The sequence below is a fragment of the Pleurodeles waltl genome, chromosome 10, assembly GCF_031143425.1.
Source record: "Pleurodeles waltl isolate 20211129_DDA chromosome 10, aPleWal1.hap1.20221129, whole genome shotgun sequence".
Taxonomy (NCBI): Eukaryota; Metazoa; Chordata; class Amphibia; order Caudata; family Salamandridae; genus Pleurodeles; species Pleurodeles waltl.
Genome location: NC_090449.1, coordinates 885,007,407 through 885,026,055, shown reverse-complemented (window position 1 = coordinate 885,026,055; position 18,649 = coordinate 885,007,407). Strand labels below are relative to the sequence as shown.

Sequence of the window (18,649 nt, the reverse complement as noted above, 5' to 3'; positions counted from 1 at the left end):
AATGCTGCCAAAACCCTTCAGGATAAAGTACCACTCACAGCACACAAAGGTGCATCTCCAAAGGTCGTCAGCTCACTGGCTCAAGGGAGCCTTTTAAACAGGAAGGGGGGGGGGAAGGTTGGGAGGGAGCACACTGCTTCACATCCCAGCACAATTCGCCCCTTTGCATCCTGGTAAATACAGTTCACAGTTGGCGCTTACTTGAAAATTATCTGTAGTTTTCCACCAAATTTGGTGCAGACATTGCTGTGTATCTCTAGACATGTGTTTGAGTTTAGCCCTTCATCAGTAGAGAGTAGAGAAGAAAGAAAATTCATCTGGGGTTGCTCTCAGGTCAAGAACCACTCGCAGGCACACAGCACTGCATGCTGGAGTGTGAGGCAGGGTTCTCTCTTTCTGGTTTTTCTGTTTAAGAAGGCTCCGTTGAGCCAACAAGCTGACAAGCTCTGGTTGAAGCACCTGCGTGCTAGTGAGTGTTACACAAACCTGAGAGGACTTTTGGCAGCATTTCCAGCAACCCCACAGACAAAGCTGCTCCCTGCTGATGAAGAGTTCACCCAGAAACACGTGTCCAGAGATTTACAGCACTTGCTGCACCTACTAAGGTGAAAGACTTTAGTTTACTTTATGGATAAAAAGCGAACTTGTACTGCATTTACCGTGATGCACTGGGGCTGACTGCTGGAGTGTGAGGCAGGGTTCTCCCTTTCTGTTTTTTCTGTTTAAGAATCATTCATCTAGTCAGTAGTTTAGACATCCACAAACGTGGAAGTGCTAAAGCAGCCTGTGGTGCTACTGGACCAGTATTAATTTCCCTCTGCAATTTTCTCTAGAAGGTTAGCGTGCAAAACAAGGACAATACCAAAAAGATGGATTTCATGTAATCAGCAGAGGTGGTCAAAGTTAAGAGTATTACCTCCAGTATATCAGTGTGTGCTTTTCACCGTTACCCAAAGATGTAGCCAAGGTTCCACATATCACCTCCTGACGTACCACTGTGAGCATACAGCATGTCTCTGGATCATCAAAGCTGCTGTTGGAAGAAGTCTGTGTGCTACTTCACATTAGAATAATCGAGATGGTACCAGGTAGTCAGCCAGACAAAGGAGTTTACTCGTTGTACTTTACAAAATTGGTACGTCACATCCAATCATTTCCAAATGAAGATAATGCCAAACCTTATTCCTCTTCTTTGACGACAAGTTTACATCATAACGCTTAATCTCAAGGATGTGTAATTCCTTATCCCCACAAATCCTGTTTACCCTCCGTATTTGAGGTTTGTGGTAGGTGGAATACATTATGAATTGAAACTTCTGATCTTCAGTGTTACAGCCGATCAAAGGGTTTTCACCAAGTATCTGGTGGTTGTGGTGGCGCATCTCTGGTGCATCCACATCCATGTGTTCCCATACTTGGACGACTGGCTTGTAAAAGGAAAACGTTAAGGTCAATGTCTTGCTCATACTTAACAGGCAGTTACCGTTCTTCATCAATTAGGGTTAACCATTAAAGCAAAAACAAGTCATTTGAATAAACCTAGAAGCATTTGTCTATTAAAAGGACACAATCTAGAACTCAACTGGTAACACCCTTACATTATCGCTCAAGAAGAACAAAACTGTGTCACAGTGGAGCTCTCATGATTTAAAGCCTATTGTAACTCCCATGCAGCCCCTATGGTAGGTGCTTAACCAGTTGCACAGCACTGAGCAGTATGAAGGGCCAGCTAAACCCAGGGCCACTGGAATTATGCGATGCAGAGTAGCACCAAATCATGTGGCAGGTTTGACTAAATTATGCCCAGACATGGGTCCCATGCTCACTGTGCCACTGGATTCAAGCTGGCCAGGCTGATGAAGGGTGATACCCTGAAACCGGTCCCAGGATGCTTGTTTCCGGTCCCGGGAGGACCTGGTCTAGCAGTTCCGGCTGGACTGTTTCCCATGGGATGAGGATCAAGACTGATTTTTATATGGCTTGGTCCAAACTACAGTGGATTGGTGAGTAAAAGAACGATGGATTAAACCCAGATTTTTGACTGGGGGTGAGTGTTTGAAAAGTTTGAGCTCTCCGTCCATCATCCTTTTGTGTTGCTAAAGTTGCCCTAAGTGGGAAGGCTATGCCCAGTTGTGGATCCCGGGCTCACTATGCCACTGGATTCAAGTTAGCCTGGCTGATGATGGGTGATACCCTGAAACCGGTCCCAGGATGCTAGTTTCTGTTTTAGGGAGGACCTGGTCTGGCTATTTGGGCTGGACTGTGCACATGGGGATCAGGGTCAAGACTGATTTGCATATGGCTGTGTCCAAACTGGGGTGGCATGGTGAGCAAAAGAACAATTAATTAAACCCAGATCTGTGACTGGGGGTGAGTGTTTGCATTGTTCAACACTTTGTCCATCATCCTTTGTGTTGCTTGACTAAATTATGCAAAAGAAAAGGCAAATTATGTGGCGTAATGCAGCAGATTTTAAATTTTGTGATATGATTCTTTCATTATTTTAGCCTTTTTACATTTTTTAACAACATAGGCATATTTGTAATCTCAGTACCAGTTACTCAACCAATTACAGCAATAAGCAACAGAAAGATAACCAGTTTATTGTGCTGAAACACGTCACTGTGATTTTAGTAACCTTTTATCCGTTTGACCTAGAAACTAATTTTTTTGTTAAAATCTACAGATGATGCAGAACATAATGGATTCTGTTGCACATGTGGCGAATCCATAATTATGCAGAAAGAAGCAGTGCCACAAAAACATATAATTCTGGTGGTTTTGGCTAAATCCCAGTTATGTATTACTATCCTTCCTTGCACCAGGCCTTTTTGCACCCTTCCTGTGCCAATGTTTCCTCGGGCCTCTGGACAACTGCCCCTGGGAAAGAAAAATGGAACCAGAGGAGACACCTTAGTTTGGGCATCAGAGAGATGGCAGCGGCCCAAATGGGTCAAGATGTGAGCCTATGTTTTTAACAAGGGGCAGAAAAAAAGTCCACTTTGCAATGCAGTTGCTATTATTAGCAAAGCAGGTGCAGCTGCACTGCCGTCCAAGGGACCTACTGGATCACAATTATGACTGTTTTTCCCCAAAAAAGGATGTTGGGCATTACCTCAGACTCCTTCTTTTCTAAAAAGGAGATGATGTGGCAAAAGGGTGAGAGCTGCCAACTTTGGGCAGTGCGTTCATGTCCAGGCAGCTGCGTAACACTCTGATTCTGGGAAAATCACTAAATCTCCTTGTACCAAAAGAAAAGAAAAAAAAATCTGATCTTGTGTAATGTACCTGGTGCTCATGTAAAGTATTCCCTTGGCCAAGTCAGTGCTATATAAAACTCAAAAAAATGACAGGAACAGAGAGCCTGTTTCAAGATCTGAGTGTTCATAAAATATGGTGGGGAAGGGGTGAAAGAGGCAGAGGAAAGGGGCCCAGGAGTGTGAGGAGCTCACAATCATATTATGGACAGCACAGTTTTTTGGTCAGTTGCTTTTTTTATTTGATTAATTTACCCTAATATAAATCACATTTATTGTGGAGTATGAGGTACAGAAAAAGGAATCCATGGAATGATCTCATATAATCCACCCCTGTGTTCAAATTGCCCCTCTGCCAGTACTTGACAAAGTTTTGGACAGGGCCTGAACTTGAGAACATTTTGCTTGGGGGAGCTCAGAGCAAAAAAAAAAAAAAGTTGAAGAGCTCCGACATAGAAACTACTTCTATGGCTTAACTGAGAGCTTGGAGTAGCTGTAGCAAGGTGACGGTATTATATGCTATGGCTAGGTAGTCTTACCATGGAATACCAACACAATACCCAGTAGTGGACCTCTGATTCACTCTGAGCAAACCCTAGCTCAGTCCTCGGAGTGTGGCAAAGAGCAGTCATGCTACTTAGAGGAACATCTGTAAAGCATTTCACATTACCAACATGGATGATAAGTAAATGACACAACTCGACAGAAATCCAATACCAATTTAGAAAAATAGATTTGATTTTAATCGTAATGTAGACACCAAAACGACCTTTGTAGCTTTTGTACAACCGGAGTTGTGAATTTTTAAGTCTTTAGAAAATACAGTACTTTGTAGATTTAGAGGGCTTCCATTGAAGTTAGTGTGGGAAATACCAGTGTGCACTTGTAGGGTGAGTTTCCGCGAACTTACTGGAGCTTAAGGTTCTGCGGGACCTAGACCAAGATTCAACAGTCAGGCTCTTGTTACCTTGCCCAGGGAGTCCGGTTGCAGAGGTGACTTGGTTGTCCTTGGTGCTGAACGGTCCACAGTGTCTGGTGCCTTTTTGCACTCTGTTGCAAAACTGGACTTGGGGGTTGACTCACACTCTAGCTTTCGGATGTAGAGGTCTTTGGGGGGGGGGGGTGGGGGGAGAAGGACCAGGAATTGATGCTTGGATCTTTACTACTTCGTCCGGTGGCCCCGGGTGCAGAGGTAGCTCCTTGCTGTCAATCACCGGGCTGGTTGTGCCAAAGATACTTTGCTGTTGCATTTGAAGTCACATCCTTCAGGCCGCAGTCCCACAGGAGAGGGGTCGCTGACGATGCCGGTCCCTTTGCTGTTGGGGGGGGGGGGGGATGGATTCGGTGAACTTTGTCTCTCTGTCATCTTCCAGACAGGCAAGCCTTGGTAGCTGCAAAGGTGGTCCACGGACTTCATGACGGCTGGAGGTCATTTGCCGGGGAGTAGAGGTTTGAAACTTGGCACAGGCCTTACTCCCACTACCTAGATTTTGGACACCAAATTTCTTTAGGCTAAGACTTGCAGAGCCTGTCGGGTTGCAGTCCTTCGATCTCTGCCTTTCTTTACTCCTGCAATTCACAGGGGACTGGTGCCAGCAGTCAGGGGAGTCCTCCTTGGTGGAACGCTCTCAGCACATCAAAGGCAGGGTAAGCCTTTTGAGGCTCACCGCCCTGATGCTAATCTCACTAGCCAACCTGGGAGGGAGAAGGTATGACCTCCTTCCTATCAAGGCCCTTTGTCTTATGTCGTGCCAAGGTGCTAGCAGCACCAACAGGAGGTCAGACTCTTGTCTGTGATGGCAGTGTCTCGGGAGTGCCTGCCAAAACAGTACAGGACTCAGGTACTTGGTGGGCACCCTCTAAGGGTGCCACCTGGGCATCTGCTTTTCAATTCTAAACATAGGCATCATGTTCAGGCTTAAAAAGTACAGTGATTGATACCAAAGATGATGGAATTCGGCTGTACCATTGCAGAGCTGGACATCTGACCAGGTGGTCAGATGCCAGCCCGTGTTATCCAATGGACCGCTGGTTACTCTGGCCGGTATCGCGTTTTAGATGCCTGTGTAGTGGCATATGTGCTCCTGCACATATGCCCTCACACAGGGAACAGTGCACCCTGCCCTCTGGGCTAGATGGCTCTTGCTTTAGGGGGTGACTGACCTGTCCATGGGCAGTAACAGGGACTCTGCCTGCACCTGGTGTGGGCAGAGTCTCCCTTTAGCAGCAGGCTGCTCGTGCAGGCTGACAAAGCAGCTCTGCAGTTTCTCTTTTACTTGGGCTACTCACGGTTGCACAATCGGTGCTGCAGCCCTTGTACCCCCTTTACCACCCTTGCCCTGGGTACCATTTACTGGGGACTTAAAGGGGTACTAAGTTGCTTACAAATTGGCCTATGCAATTTGACATACAATTTAAGGGAAAGAGCGCATTGGTACTGGCGCCTGGTTAGCAGGCCTCAGTACACTTACAGGTATAAAAAACAGCAGCATCTGACAGCAAAATTTGGGGGTGGCCATCCATAATGGGCACTTTACAACAGTAGCTAACCTGCCTCTAGAGTTTTTTGGGATTCAGTGCACTGCATAACTGCTCACAGGGGAGAAGCTCTGGTTAGCTCTTCTCTTGAGAGAGTGTGTTCTCTTGGAAGGAAACTGCACATCATCTAGGCTCAGCTTCTCTCCTTTCCATAACTTCTCTGAGCATGAGGATAGGTGCTGTGGCAGTCTGGCATGACCTCTAGCAATATACTGGGGTGAAGACCTCTCTGAATCAGTGGTTTTGATAGTGTTGGACACTGACTTTTACCCTACATTGGGGGAACAAGAAGAAGGACTGCTGACCTGAAAGCCCTGCAGAGACGACGGAGACGACAACTGACTTGGCCCCAGCCCTACCGGCCTGACTCCAGACTCAAATAACCTGCACAGTGACGCATCCAGCTGGACCAGCGACCTCTGAGGAATCAGAGGACCGCCCTGCACCCAAAGGACCAAGAACCTCCTGAGAACAGTGGCACTGTTCAGAAACAGCAACAAGCTTGCAACAAAGAAGCAACTTTAAAGAGACTCTCACTTCCTGCCAGAAGCGTGAGTCTTCACACTCTGCACCCAAAGCCCCCGGCTCGAGTTCAGGACAACCAACACCGCAGAGAGGACTCCCAGACGACTCCAATGACGTGGACACCCTGAGTCGACCTCCCTGCACCCCCACAGCGACGCCTGCATAGAGGATCCAGAGGCTCCCCCTGACCGTGACTGCCTGGTGACAAAGGAACCCAACGCACTGCACCCGCAGCCCACAGGACCGAGAGAAACCACCTTCCAGTGCAGGAGTGACCAGCAGGCGGCCCTCATCCTAGCCCAGTCGGTGGCTGGCCCGAGCAGCCCCTCTGTGCCCTGCCTGCATCGCCTAAGTGACCCCCGGGTCCCGCCATTACTTTCTATAGAAAACCAGGCGCCTACTTTGCACACTGCACCCGGTCGCCCCTGTGCCGCTGAGGGTTTGCTTGTGTGTGTTAATACCATTAGATTACCTAATTTTGTCACTATCAACCTCTAAGGGGAACACTTGGACTCTGTGCACACTATCTCCCACTTTGAGATAGTATATACAGAGCCAACGTCTTACAATAATGGATTGCAACATATAGGCCAGAGGCAGGCAGCTAACTTAACATACTCAAAATGTAGTCTATCTTTAGGATCTAAAGCTGAGCATTTAGTGCCTAGAGCACATTCCACTCCTTAAAAAAGACGCCACCATGACTGTCCTGGGCATCAACCCTTTAAACGATTTTTGTATAGCTGGTATCTGGGCTAGGATTCAGACACTTAGAAAACATCATTTTGTTACCATGCATGTTTAACAAAAGGCCACACCTGCTGGTAAGCCAACACATTTGAGAGAATGCACTCAAAGCATGTGATCTGCAGACACATGCTGCAAATGTAAAACGTTACGCATCTGTAACAACTGGTTTGTAGTGCTGTAGATTGACATGCACCTTTCTCACTCTTGTTGCGCTCATGTAACGTGATTAATGACACATAAACCTTACTTACATTTACTCCCAGTACACAGACCTAGTAATGCTTCATATCTCCATGCTAACACTTACCCATAATCAAAAAACTCAATCTGAGGTGTGGTCTATGTCAAGGCGCATTATGGGACTCGAGGCGGGGATTTTGCAAGTCGTCTCAAAACCGTAACTCCTTTGTGGCGAACAATGTGCACAATCTAAGCCCAAAACTAAGTGAGAGGAGTGTGCAAAGCATGCAACTCTATAGCATTACAAACAAACCATTTGCTATAGGCAAGTGAAGTTTTCCCTCTTCAGCATAGGAAATGCTCTCCAAGTAGCTAAGCAGTGATTACAAGCAAAAAATGATCCCTTATTAAGGTTCTTTGGAAGCAATTGGAAAAGTATATGAGCCTGGTAAAAGTGTGACCCGGAAGTAGTGTTTGTTATTATTGTTTTTTTTAGTTAAACTAAAAAAAAAAATCATAGGACCTGAGCTCTTAAATTTCTTTCTCTACCTTCATCCCGCTCCATACTCTTTAACGTAATTCCTTTTCTTGGTATTAAAAATGTTGTTTTCCTTTTCTTTCACAAATCCTCTACATACATTTTGTTGTAACAGAAAGCTATGGTATTTTCCTAATTGACCTAAAAATGTTCTCTGTTCTATAGGCCAATCTGACCTAAAATGTTCCTTGTTCTTTCTGACACTGGTGTCCAGACCTATGCCAAACTTTGCATTCCCTGGGACCTCCCTGTCACACTTCTTGTAGGGGCTTTAAGTGATTGTAGTCAAATGTTTTGTTTGTCCTGAGGTATGACCTGAAGTCCAAGCTCAGAACTGCCAATCTTTTACATGCTAGAGGTCTCTAACCACTAGTGCGCACTGCATTTTTGGTAGCATTCTATTGGCTTTGTCCCTTTTTAAAATACATTGTGTTAAATGAAAACCAGGCTGTCATAGGGATGGATGATCAGTCACTACCCCTCTCATTTGTATTGCAAAACTTGGAGTGGTCTCTAATGAACAATGGTACTCCATTTATTAATCACATTTTCTGTTTTCTTTTACAGGAATGTGCCAGTAAATGTTTTTTTGGAGACAAGTGTAAATATTTACATGATATCAACCAGTATATGGCAGAGAAGTCTGCTGAAATTGGGGAGAAGTGTTATTTGTTTGAGACTTTTGGAAAGTGCATTTACGGTGTCACATGCAGATTTGCCAAATCCCACTTGGGAGAAAATTACAAAAATGTAGTTAATGAGGAAGTTCAGAAGCTGTGGGCGAACAAAGAATTAGTGAAAAACCAGATTGACAAGGATCTGCAGCACCGCTTGAGGAAGCGAAAAGTATCCTTTGAAAAATCAGAAAAGTATCTAAAGCAGATGAACACATCAAGCAAATCAGGCCCCGTGGAAAGTGAAGGTCGGGATCTTGAACCTCCCCAGCCAGAGGTTAAAAAGAGTGTGGACACTACAACAGTACTTAAGGAAAAGCTAAATGTCAGCACGGAATCCCTAAAAACTGAAACTCATGAGACAGTTTCTCAGGAGGCACCTGGGAGTCCTGTGATTCTGGAACTCAGCCTAGGTGCACAGAAAGACCCTTCAGTTAAAACCATAGGACCATTGACAGACGAAGATATTGTCAAAACTCGATTGTGTGAAAAGAAGAAAGTGAGTATTTGTTTTTTTTCAAAAATATGCTATTGCACAATTCTTTCAATTAATAAATATTATTTGTTTTACTTAACAAAATTCTACTCTGGATGAAGCCTGTTTGTCAAGACAGTCAGTGTTTTGTTGTATAAATCATTGAGGCTTTAAAATCGTAACCTGGTCCTTGAGTGTTCTCACAAGATGTAGACCAGATGATAGCTAGGAGGAAAACTTACTCCATAGCAGAATCTAAAAAATACAAGAATAGGTTATTGCACAAATACATCTTGGAGAAATAGATATGCATTTTTTATGTATGCTGGGCAAGGCCTTTTTTTATGTCTGCTGGGGAGGAGTTAATTTGCAAGTAAGTAAAACGTCCCAAACCTTGACTCCTCAAGAAGTTTACATGTGCAGTTCTTAAATTAGAAAAAAGGCATTAATTTTCCAGAGAAGGGATGCCAGTTTTTTCCATGATTTTTGGAGCGTTGTCACTTCATAGGTTTCTCAGCTTTCCCCGCCAATCCATGCGGTAGGAACACTTTACTCAAAAAAGTAAAATGTAGTTATACCTACATACAAACATACTTTCTCTGCTTTTGTATGTATGTGTGTGTGTAAGGGATGGTTCAAATCTAAACCATAAAAACTATTGTACTAATGGACGCCTGTATATTTGTACTTGTGTGTGTGTGGTTGTGTAGGTTTCTGTCTTAAACATAAATATCCATTCAGGTTCCATTGCATACTTGTCCGCATACAAATTCCTGTCTTCAAAGTTTTGTGTATGTCCCTAGGGGTGATAAAGTGGAGGGCAATCTTATGGCTGTTTGAGGTGCATTATCCTAGCACCCCTTAACCTAACCTCAAAACTGCAATCTCAAACTTGCATTTAGAAAAGCAGAAATCCACCAATACACACATGGGTGCACATGTTGTTGTAAAGTGCCCCTTTTTGGATGGTCAACCCCATTTTTTGTGTCATGATGTTTTGTTTACCTATTTAGTGTGCTGAGACCTGCTAACCAGGCCCCAGTACCACTGCTCTCCAGGCCCCAGTACCACTGCTCTTTCCTTCTCTTAAAGTAAAAGTCAAATTGCATAGGCCAATTGGCAAGCACCGTACCACCTCTGTAACTTCCCAGTAAACTGTACCCAGGGGACAGAATGCACTGTTCCATGAGTAATGATATATGTGAAGGAGGACATATGCCCCTTTGCTGGCATTTAAACTGCAATGCTGGCCCAGTAACCGGCGTTCCATTAGAAAACATGTGCTGGCATCTGACCACTGCTCAGATGTTGAGATCTCAAAATGGCCAGCCGAATCCCGTTGTGTTTGGTATCAGGCAATGTACTTTTTAACTCTGAACATGATGTCCATGTTTAGGATTAAAAAGCAGATGCCAAGGTGGCACCCTTAGAGGGTGCCCACCAGGTTACCCAGTCTGCTACTGTTTTGGCAGGCTCTCCTGAGCCGCTGCCGCCACAGACAAAAGCCTGACCTCCTGCCGGTGTTGCTAGCCCCTTTGCAGGACGTAAGACTAAGGGCCGGGGCAGGAAGGAGGTCACACCTCCTACCTCCCAGGCTGGCTAGTGAGATTAGCATCAGGGCGATAAGCCTCCAAGGCTCCCCCGCCTTTGATGTGCTGAAAGATGTCTCCTCAGCAGAGGATAAAGACCTTTGCGCCCTGCCTGGCCGGGCAGACGGGAAATTAGATATGCAGGAGGTGTGCACCTCCCTCAAAGTTGCCACATCTTTGAGGGTGTGCTAGAAGGTCTGCACGGCCAAGGAAGGGTTCTGCCATTTTGGCAGACCCCTAGAATAGTGAGTTCTGGGTAGAAGTGAAGTACTCCCCCTCAGGAAGTCGTCATTGCAGGGGCCCATTGGCCATTGTCCCTCACACCCTTGAATGCCTCCTAAAGCAGGATTTAAGGGGCTCCCCTGGCACCAGAACTTGGATCTACCTGGACAAGAAGAAAGAAGCACAAAGAGACTCCTGCACCAATAACAGTATCTGAACTCCAGCCCCAGGGAGAAGAAGAGGGCACAGAGTGACCTACGGAGGAGATCAGTACTGAAACTGGCCTTTTTTTTTTTTTTTTTTTTTTAGAACAAATTGTTCAACATTGGTTGAGGCCTGAATGCTGTACCCTTGTGAACTAGGATTATTAAACGTAGCCCTTTCCTATGACTAAATGTTTTAAAAAATAATTCTCATTTAAATGTTTGTACATTTTACATTGAATTTATTATTATGATAGCTTACATTGAAAACATTGATAGAAAACTTTGATAACAAAAAAATACTTGCATTGAATAGATTGTTGGGATATGCTGAACAGTATAACTATTGGTATTTGTATGTTGCTGGGCATTTTTTTATTTGTTCTGTGGCCGTAAGTACAATGAACTGTGATGTACACATTGCAGTCTGAGTGACATGACTGAAGTATCATAGGCTAACATGAGCTGGGGAACACTGTTTCCGTTGAACAGTAGAATGAATTGCGTGTGAAGCATTGTGGCAGAAGAGCAATGTGATAATATACACATATTAAAAAAGTAGGTAATTGAAATAGAGGTGCAGCCACCCCAGCCACACATGTTCTCACACATCTCTCCATCACATTCTCCCTTTAGGTTTGTGTGAAGTGGTGATTAAGAGTCTTTTATTTGCTTTCTCCTCTTGCTGGATGTGCTTCTGGCACATCTGCCTGGCTTACCCAATGTTCCTGTGAGTCTGTATTTGTTGTAGGAACACTTTTGTATCACACTGCTTAATTGGAACTCTGTTTCACTGTTAACACAATTGGCTTACCATTTTCTGTGGATAGCACCTACTATTTACCTGATAAATGGAGTTTCACAGTGATGATAGCATTACTTCAGTGTTCAATTTATGTGTACAGCCTCTAAAGTTTCTAGAGTGCACTTTGAAAAAATCAAAATAAATACCAAATTTTCCCTCACAACAGAAACCAAGCAGGAGGATCCTGAAGGCAAGCCTCACCCACACCAACTAGGTTCAATAAAGGGGACTGGCACTCCTGGCTCATCCTGTATATATGTATGTACCCAAGCCCTCTTATCAAAGGAGTGAAATGGCAGAGGGGTGGGTGTTATATAATGAATGTGACAAGGACAAAATAGACTGAGGGTAATGAAGATTAATGATAAGTAACCAGGGCATTTCCATTACATCCCTCCTCCTTATCTCAGGCATTACAAGTGAGGTACACCAAATCTGAAGTCCTTTAGCCAAATAAAGAACTATAGCAAAACAAAACACAGATTTGAAAATGCAACACACAAGAATTTTAATAGGAAAAAAACAAATAACCAGCTGAAGTGTACCCACTTAAATGTACTCATAATGCTGAATTCATCACAGCAGTACCCGTTTTTAGCACAGTATGAAACAGAAGGAAGCTATCTGATAGAGACTTCTAGAAGCAGATTCCTTACCTTTGTATTTCCCCAGGCATCAGACTGAATCCGGAAACATTTGCTCAAGCAGTACCCCTGCGCATGCCATAGGGTGGCTTTGTTTGGTTGCGCGTGCTGTCGTTGGCTCTGGATGTCACGTTGCGGTCGCGCAGATGTCTGTTCTTTTCTTTACCCGTCAGTGAAGATCTGGAGAGAACTACTGTTCTGTCACTTTTTGACAGACCTTTTTTGGACGTTTTGTCGAAGTTTTTTCTTGTTGGTGTGTCGAGGATGTCATCCAGGAAGACAGGTTTCAAACCATGTGGCGCCTATCGCCACTCCATGTCAGTTACAGATCCTCACCTCGCCTGTCTCTGGTGTCTTGAGCACGACCTCAACGCAAAGTTTGAGGGAGTTGTTGCTAAAGCTGCTAGCAGCCCAGCAGTCGACAACAGTGGCATGCGCAACTTCCCAGAGGGTCTCGGTTAAGAAGGTCACAGAACTGCTCCAGGAGCCCCAAGTCCTCTTCGTCAAACTCAAGGTCCTGGGGTCACTCTAGCGAGAGGCACAAAAAAAAAGTCATCATCCAAGCAGACTTGGACTTCAACTCGTCCATCGGACGAGGAACCTAAGCATTCAAGGCACCATTAGGGAGAGCCGTTGCCCAGTCAGATTTCACACCGGCCCCTGTTTCCTCAGTGTGACACCTGCTCAGATAAAAGATTTTTACAAGGCCATGCGCTGTGTATTCGAGCAGGCTGACCCCTCTGGTGCGCCTTCGGGCCCCGTGGGCTCATAGGAGGCCCTATTGGGTTCAGCGCTGGCAGCTTTGACCTCTGCTTTGATGGGGTCTCATGGATCCAAATACGAATCCATACTAGCCAGGTGTTACCCAGGTGACCTTCTCTGGCACTGGTCCCAAAGCTGAAGTTGCCGGCGCCAGCCCCAGCTCCATTCTGCTTCCCGATGTTCCGGCGCCTGTTGCTCCCACTGGTGCCAGATCATTGCCTGAGCTTTCACAGCCACGGAGGTCCTGGCTCGACTCTCCTAAGCAGTAAAAGACGGGAGGGATGCAGAGAAGTTCACCATTCAGTGTGGCCTGGGTACAGCTGACTCACTGGGTAGAACAGTTGCATCGACTGTGACCTTTTGGCACCATTCCTGGGTGAGAACATCTGGCTTTTTGGGGGTTGTCCAGGCAATCCTTATGGACATACTCTTCGATGGGGTTTACTTGTTTAGCGAGAAGGAAGACTCAACGATTGGGCGCTTTAAGAACTTTTGGTCTACAGCCAAATCCTTTTGCCTCTCATCGACCCGTCTGCTTTTCTCCACTTTTGTGGTCATGGAAGAGATGTAGCACTATGCCAGCCCTATGCCAGTCACCGTTCTATGCAAGCTCCCCAAGCTATGCAAGGATGTGGGTGTGGTGTCTTCAGATCTAAAGGGTCTGAAAGCCAGAAGTCGTCGTCCACCCAGCCCCCCGGCAGCTGCAGCCTCTAAGCCCTCCTACTTTGGTTCTGCAGGACCACACTTGCCCAGTTGAAGGGAGAATTCAACATCATCCCCTCCACTGGCATTCCATAACATTGGATGCTTGGGTACTGCAGATCATTTGGAAGGGCTGTGCCCTGCTATTCCAATCCTCTCCTCTCCCAATACCGCCAACATTTGAACAGCTGGCTGAGGATCATTTGTCTCAGTTCAGAGAGGAATCTACGGCTCTCTTGGCCAAGGAAGCCATAGAAAGGGTCCCAATATCAGAATTAGGTACTGGTTCTTATTCCCAGTACTTTCTGATACCCAAAGTGAACAAGGTCTTCACCCTATTCTAGACCTACGGACCATCAATCTCTTCCTCAAGAAGGAGAAGTTCAAGATGCTCACTTTGGCTCACGTCTTGCCTGCCCTAGACCAAGAAGACTGGTTAGTAGCGCTGGACTTACAGGATGCATATATTTTTACATTCCTATCCTGCCTGCCCACAGGTGTTACCTGTGGTTCAAGGTAGGCCACGAGCACTTTCAGTTCACTTTGCTCCCATTTGGTCTTACCAGCGCCCCTCAGGTGTTCTCCAAGGTGATGGAGATAGTGGCAGCTCATCTGCACAGATTAAGGGTTTCAGTCTTCCCCTACCTCGACGACTGGCTGTTGAAGGCAAGTTCACCCCAAGGAGTTGTCTTCCACCTCCAGACTACGGAGAACCTTCTGTATTTGCTGGGGTTCACTATAAACATGCCAAAGTCACACCTGACTCCATCTCAGACACTCTTTCATAGGAGATATTCTGGACACAGTGCAATTTCATGCTAATCCTCCCAAGCAGCAAGTCCAGGATATTCAGGTTATGGTACCAGCGTTTCGCCCTGTATCCTAGGTCTCAGTGAGACTGACTCTGAGACTGCCTCCTGGCCTCCTGCATCCTGATGATAAATCGTGCCAGATGGCATATGTGGGCTCTATTTTGGGACCTGAAGTTCCAGTGGGCGCAGCATCAGGGAACTCTCTTTGATATGGTCCAAATATCGGAGGGAACTGCACAATATTTGCAGTAGTGGATTATGAACTGCAGTTGAGGTAGACTCCTCTCCCTTCCCCAACCAGACCGCACAGTAGCGACAGATGCATCTCTTTTGGGACGGGGTGGCCATCTGGGAGAGGTGGAAATCAGAGGAATCTGGTCTCCGGTGGAATCTGGGATCCACATCAACCTGTTTCGACTAGCTTTGACGGGCATTTCTTCCCTCTGTCAAGGGGAAGTTAGTGCAGTTGTTCAAGGACAACCCCACTGCCATGTGGTACAACGGGCGGGGTCGTGGACCCTTTGTCAAGAGGCACTGCATCTCTGGGCATGGCTGGAACAGCAGGGTATAACCGTGGTGGTTAAACACCTGGCTGGTTCTCTGAACACCAGGGTGGACAAACCCAGCCGCTGATATCTAGCGGATCACGAGTGGTGTCTCCACCCAAGGGTGGCGCAAGGACTCTTTCAACAGCTGGAGAACAGCTGTGGTTAGATGTGTTTGCCTCCGAAGAGAACACGCAATGTCAGCAGAATTTCCAAGGTGGCTATTGATAGGCGACGCTCTGTGTCGCGAGTGGAGCTCAAACCTGCTGTACGCCTTTCTGCCCATACCACTTTTGCCCAGAGTACTCCAGAAGGTCAAGAAGGACTGGTCCCAAGTAATCTTTGTGGCTCTGGACTGGGCAAGGAGAGTATGGTATCTTGAGCTTCTGAGAATGAGCATCGATCCTCTGATCAGGCCTCTTAGGGAGGATCTTCTGTCTCAGCAGCAGGGGAGGGATCTCCACCCGAACCTGTCAACTCTCTTCCTTCAAGCATAGAGATTGAGCGGAGACAGTTGGCAGCGTTTGACCTTCCTCTCAAAGTCTGTGATGTTATTTTACCAGCTAGGTGTTCCTCCACAAAAACGGTGTATACCGGCCGTTGGCAAAGATTTGTAAAATATTGTACAGAGAAGTCTTTAGAACCTCTATCTGCTTCTCTCTCTGATATTCTTCTTTTCATTTTGTCTGTTGCCCAGCAGGGATCTGCTTTGGGCACTCTTAAGGGCTATCTGTCTGCTTTTATCTGCTTTTCTGCGGCTTCCTGCCCAACCCTCATTGTTTAAGTCCCCTATTTTAAATAAGTTTCTAAAAGGGCCTGTGCATATGTGGAAGGAAATGCCTTCCTTGGCATGGTTACCCCTGACGTTTTGCCTTTTGTTGATGCCAGTTATGATTGAAAGTGTGCTGGGACCCTGCTAACCAGGCCCCAGCACCAGTGTTCTTTCTCTAAACTGTACATTTGTTCCCACAATTAGCACAGCCCTGGCACCCAGATAAGTTCCTTGTAAATGGTACCCCTGGTACCAAGGGCCATGTTTCCAGGAAGGTCTCTAAGGGCTGAAGCGTGTCCTATGCCACCCTGGGGACCCCTCACTCAGCACATGCACACTGCCTCACAGCTTGTGTGTGCTAGTGGGGAGAAAATGACTGAGTCGACATGGCACTCCCCTCAGAGTGCCATGCCCACCTCACACTGCCTGTGGCATAGGTAAGTCACCCTTCTGGCAGGCCTTACAGCCCTAAGGCAGGGTGCACTATACCACAGGTGAGGGCATATTTGCATGAGCACTATGCCCCTACAGTGTCTAAGCAAAACCTTAGACATTGTACGGGCAGGGTAGCCATAAAGAGTATATTGTCTGGGAGTTTGTCAAACACGAACTCCACAGTTCCATAATGGCTACATTGAAATCTAGAAAGTTTGGTATCAAACTCATCAGCACAATAAATGCACACTGATGCCAATGTGGGATTTATTGTAAAATGCACCCAGAGGGCATCTTAGAGATGGCCCCTGAATACCAGTCCAACTCCTAGTGCTAGGCTGACCAGTTTCTGCCAGCCTGCCACAACCAAACGAGTTTCTGGCCACATAGGGAGAGTGCCTTTGTCACTCTGTGGCCAGGAACAAAGCCTGTACTGGGTGGAGGTGCTTCCCACCTCCCCCTGCAGGAACTGTAACACCTGGTGGTGAGCCTCAGAGGCTCATCCCTTTTGTTACAGCACCCCAGGGCATCCCAGCTAGTGGAGATGCCCGCCCCTCCGGCCACTGCCCCCACTTTTGGCGGCAAGGCAGGAGAGGATAATGAGAAAAACAAGGAGGAGTCACCCACCAGTCAGGACAGCCCCTAAGGTGTCCTGAGCTGAGGTGACCCCTGCCTTTAGAAATCCTCCATCTTGAGTTTGGAGGATTCCCCCAATAGGATTAGGGATATGCCCCCTTCTCTCAGGGAGGAGGCACAAAGAGGGTATAGCCACCCTCCAGGACAATAGCCATTGGCTACTGCCCTCCTGACCTAAATACCCCCCTAAATTCAGTATTCGGGGTGGCCCAGAACCCAGGAAGTCAGATTCCTGCAACCTACACAAAGAAGAAGGACTGCTGACCTGAAAACCCTGCAGAGACGACGGAGGTGACAACTGCCTTGGCCCCAGCCCTACCGGCCTGTCTCCAGACTCAAAGAACCTGCACAGCGACGCATCCGATAGGGACCAGCGACCTCTGAGGACTCAGAGGACTGCCCTGAAACGGAAGGACCAAGAAACTCCAGAGAACTGCGGCACTGTTCACCAACAGCAACATCTTTGCAAAAAAGAAGCAACTTTTAAAGAACTCACTCTTCCCGCTGGAAGCGTAAAACTTCACTCTGTGCACCCGAACCCCCCGGCTCGAGCTCCAGAGAACTAACACCGCAGAGAGGACTCCCAGGTGACTGTGACTTCGTGAGTAACCTGAGATGACCCCACAGCGATGCCTGCAGAAAGGATCCAGAGGCTCCCCCTGACCGCGACTGCCTGGTAACAAAGAACCCGACGCCTGGACCAAGCACTGCACCCGCAGCCCCCAGGACTGAAAGGAACCAACTTCCAGTGCAGGAGTGGCCAGCAGGCGGCCCTCTTCCTAGCCCAGTTGATGGCTGGCTCGAGAAGCCCCCCTGTGCCCTGCCTGCATCTCCTAAGTGACCCTGCGTCCCTCCATTGCTTTCAATAGCAAACCAGACGGTAACTTTGCACACTGCACCCGGCCGCCCCTGTGACGCTGAGGGTGTGTTTTGTGTGCCTGATTGTGTGTCCCCAAGTTCTCTACAAAACCCCCCCTGGTCTTCTCCCCGAGGACGCAGGTACGTACCTGCCAGCAGACCTGAACCGGAGCACCCCTGTTCTCCTTAAGCGCCTATGTGTTTTGAGCCCTCCTTTGACCTCTGCACCTGACCGGCCCTGTGTTGCTGGTGCAGTGACTTTGGGGTTGCCTTGAACCCCCAACGGTGGGCTGCCTATGCCCAGGAGACTGACTGTGTAAGTGCCTTACTTACCTGCAAAAACTAACCAAACTTACCTCCCCCAGGAACTGTTTATTTTTGCACTGTGTCCACTTTTAAAATAGCTTATTGCCATTTTAACCTATGTGTGTACTACTGCTTTAATTCAAAGTTCCTTTCTTACCTGTGTGGGGTACCTTGCATTTTATGTATTTACTTCAAACCTTGAATCTTGTGGTTCTAAAATAAATTAAGAAAATATATTTTTCTATTTTAAAACTATTGGCCTGGAGTTAAGTCTTTGAGTGTGTGTTCCTCATTTATTGCCTGTGGGTGTACACCTAATGCTTAACATTACCCTTTGATAAGCCTACTGCTCGACCACACTACCACAAAATAGAGCATAGAATTATCTAACTTTGGCACTATCAACCTCTAAGGGGAACCC

General features: G+C 46.7%; 1 protein-coding gene across 4 annotated transcripts in view; it reads left to right on the top strand.

The window, feature by feature from the left end:
• DUS3L (dihydrouridine synthase 3 like) overlaps positions 1-18,649 on the top strand; it is a 218,283-nt gene that overhangs the window by 133,010 nt on the left and 66,624 nt on the right. For all 4 annotated transcript variants that reach the window (XM_069211606.1, XM_069211603.1, XM_069211605.1 and 1 more), the window contains exon 4: positions 8,356-8,961. In XM_069211606.1, coding sequence (XP_069067707.1) covers positions 8,356-8,961 — 606 coding nt within the window. The remainder of the gene's footprint in view (positions 1-8,355; positions 8,962-18,649) is intronic.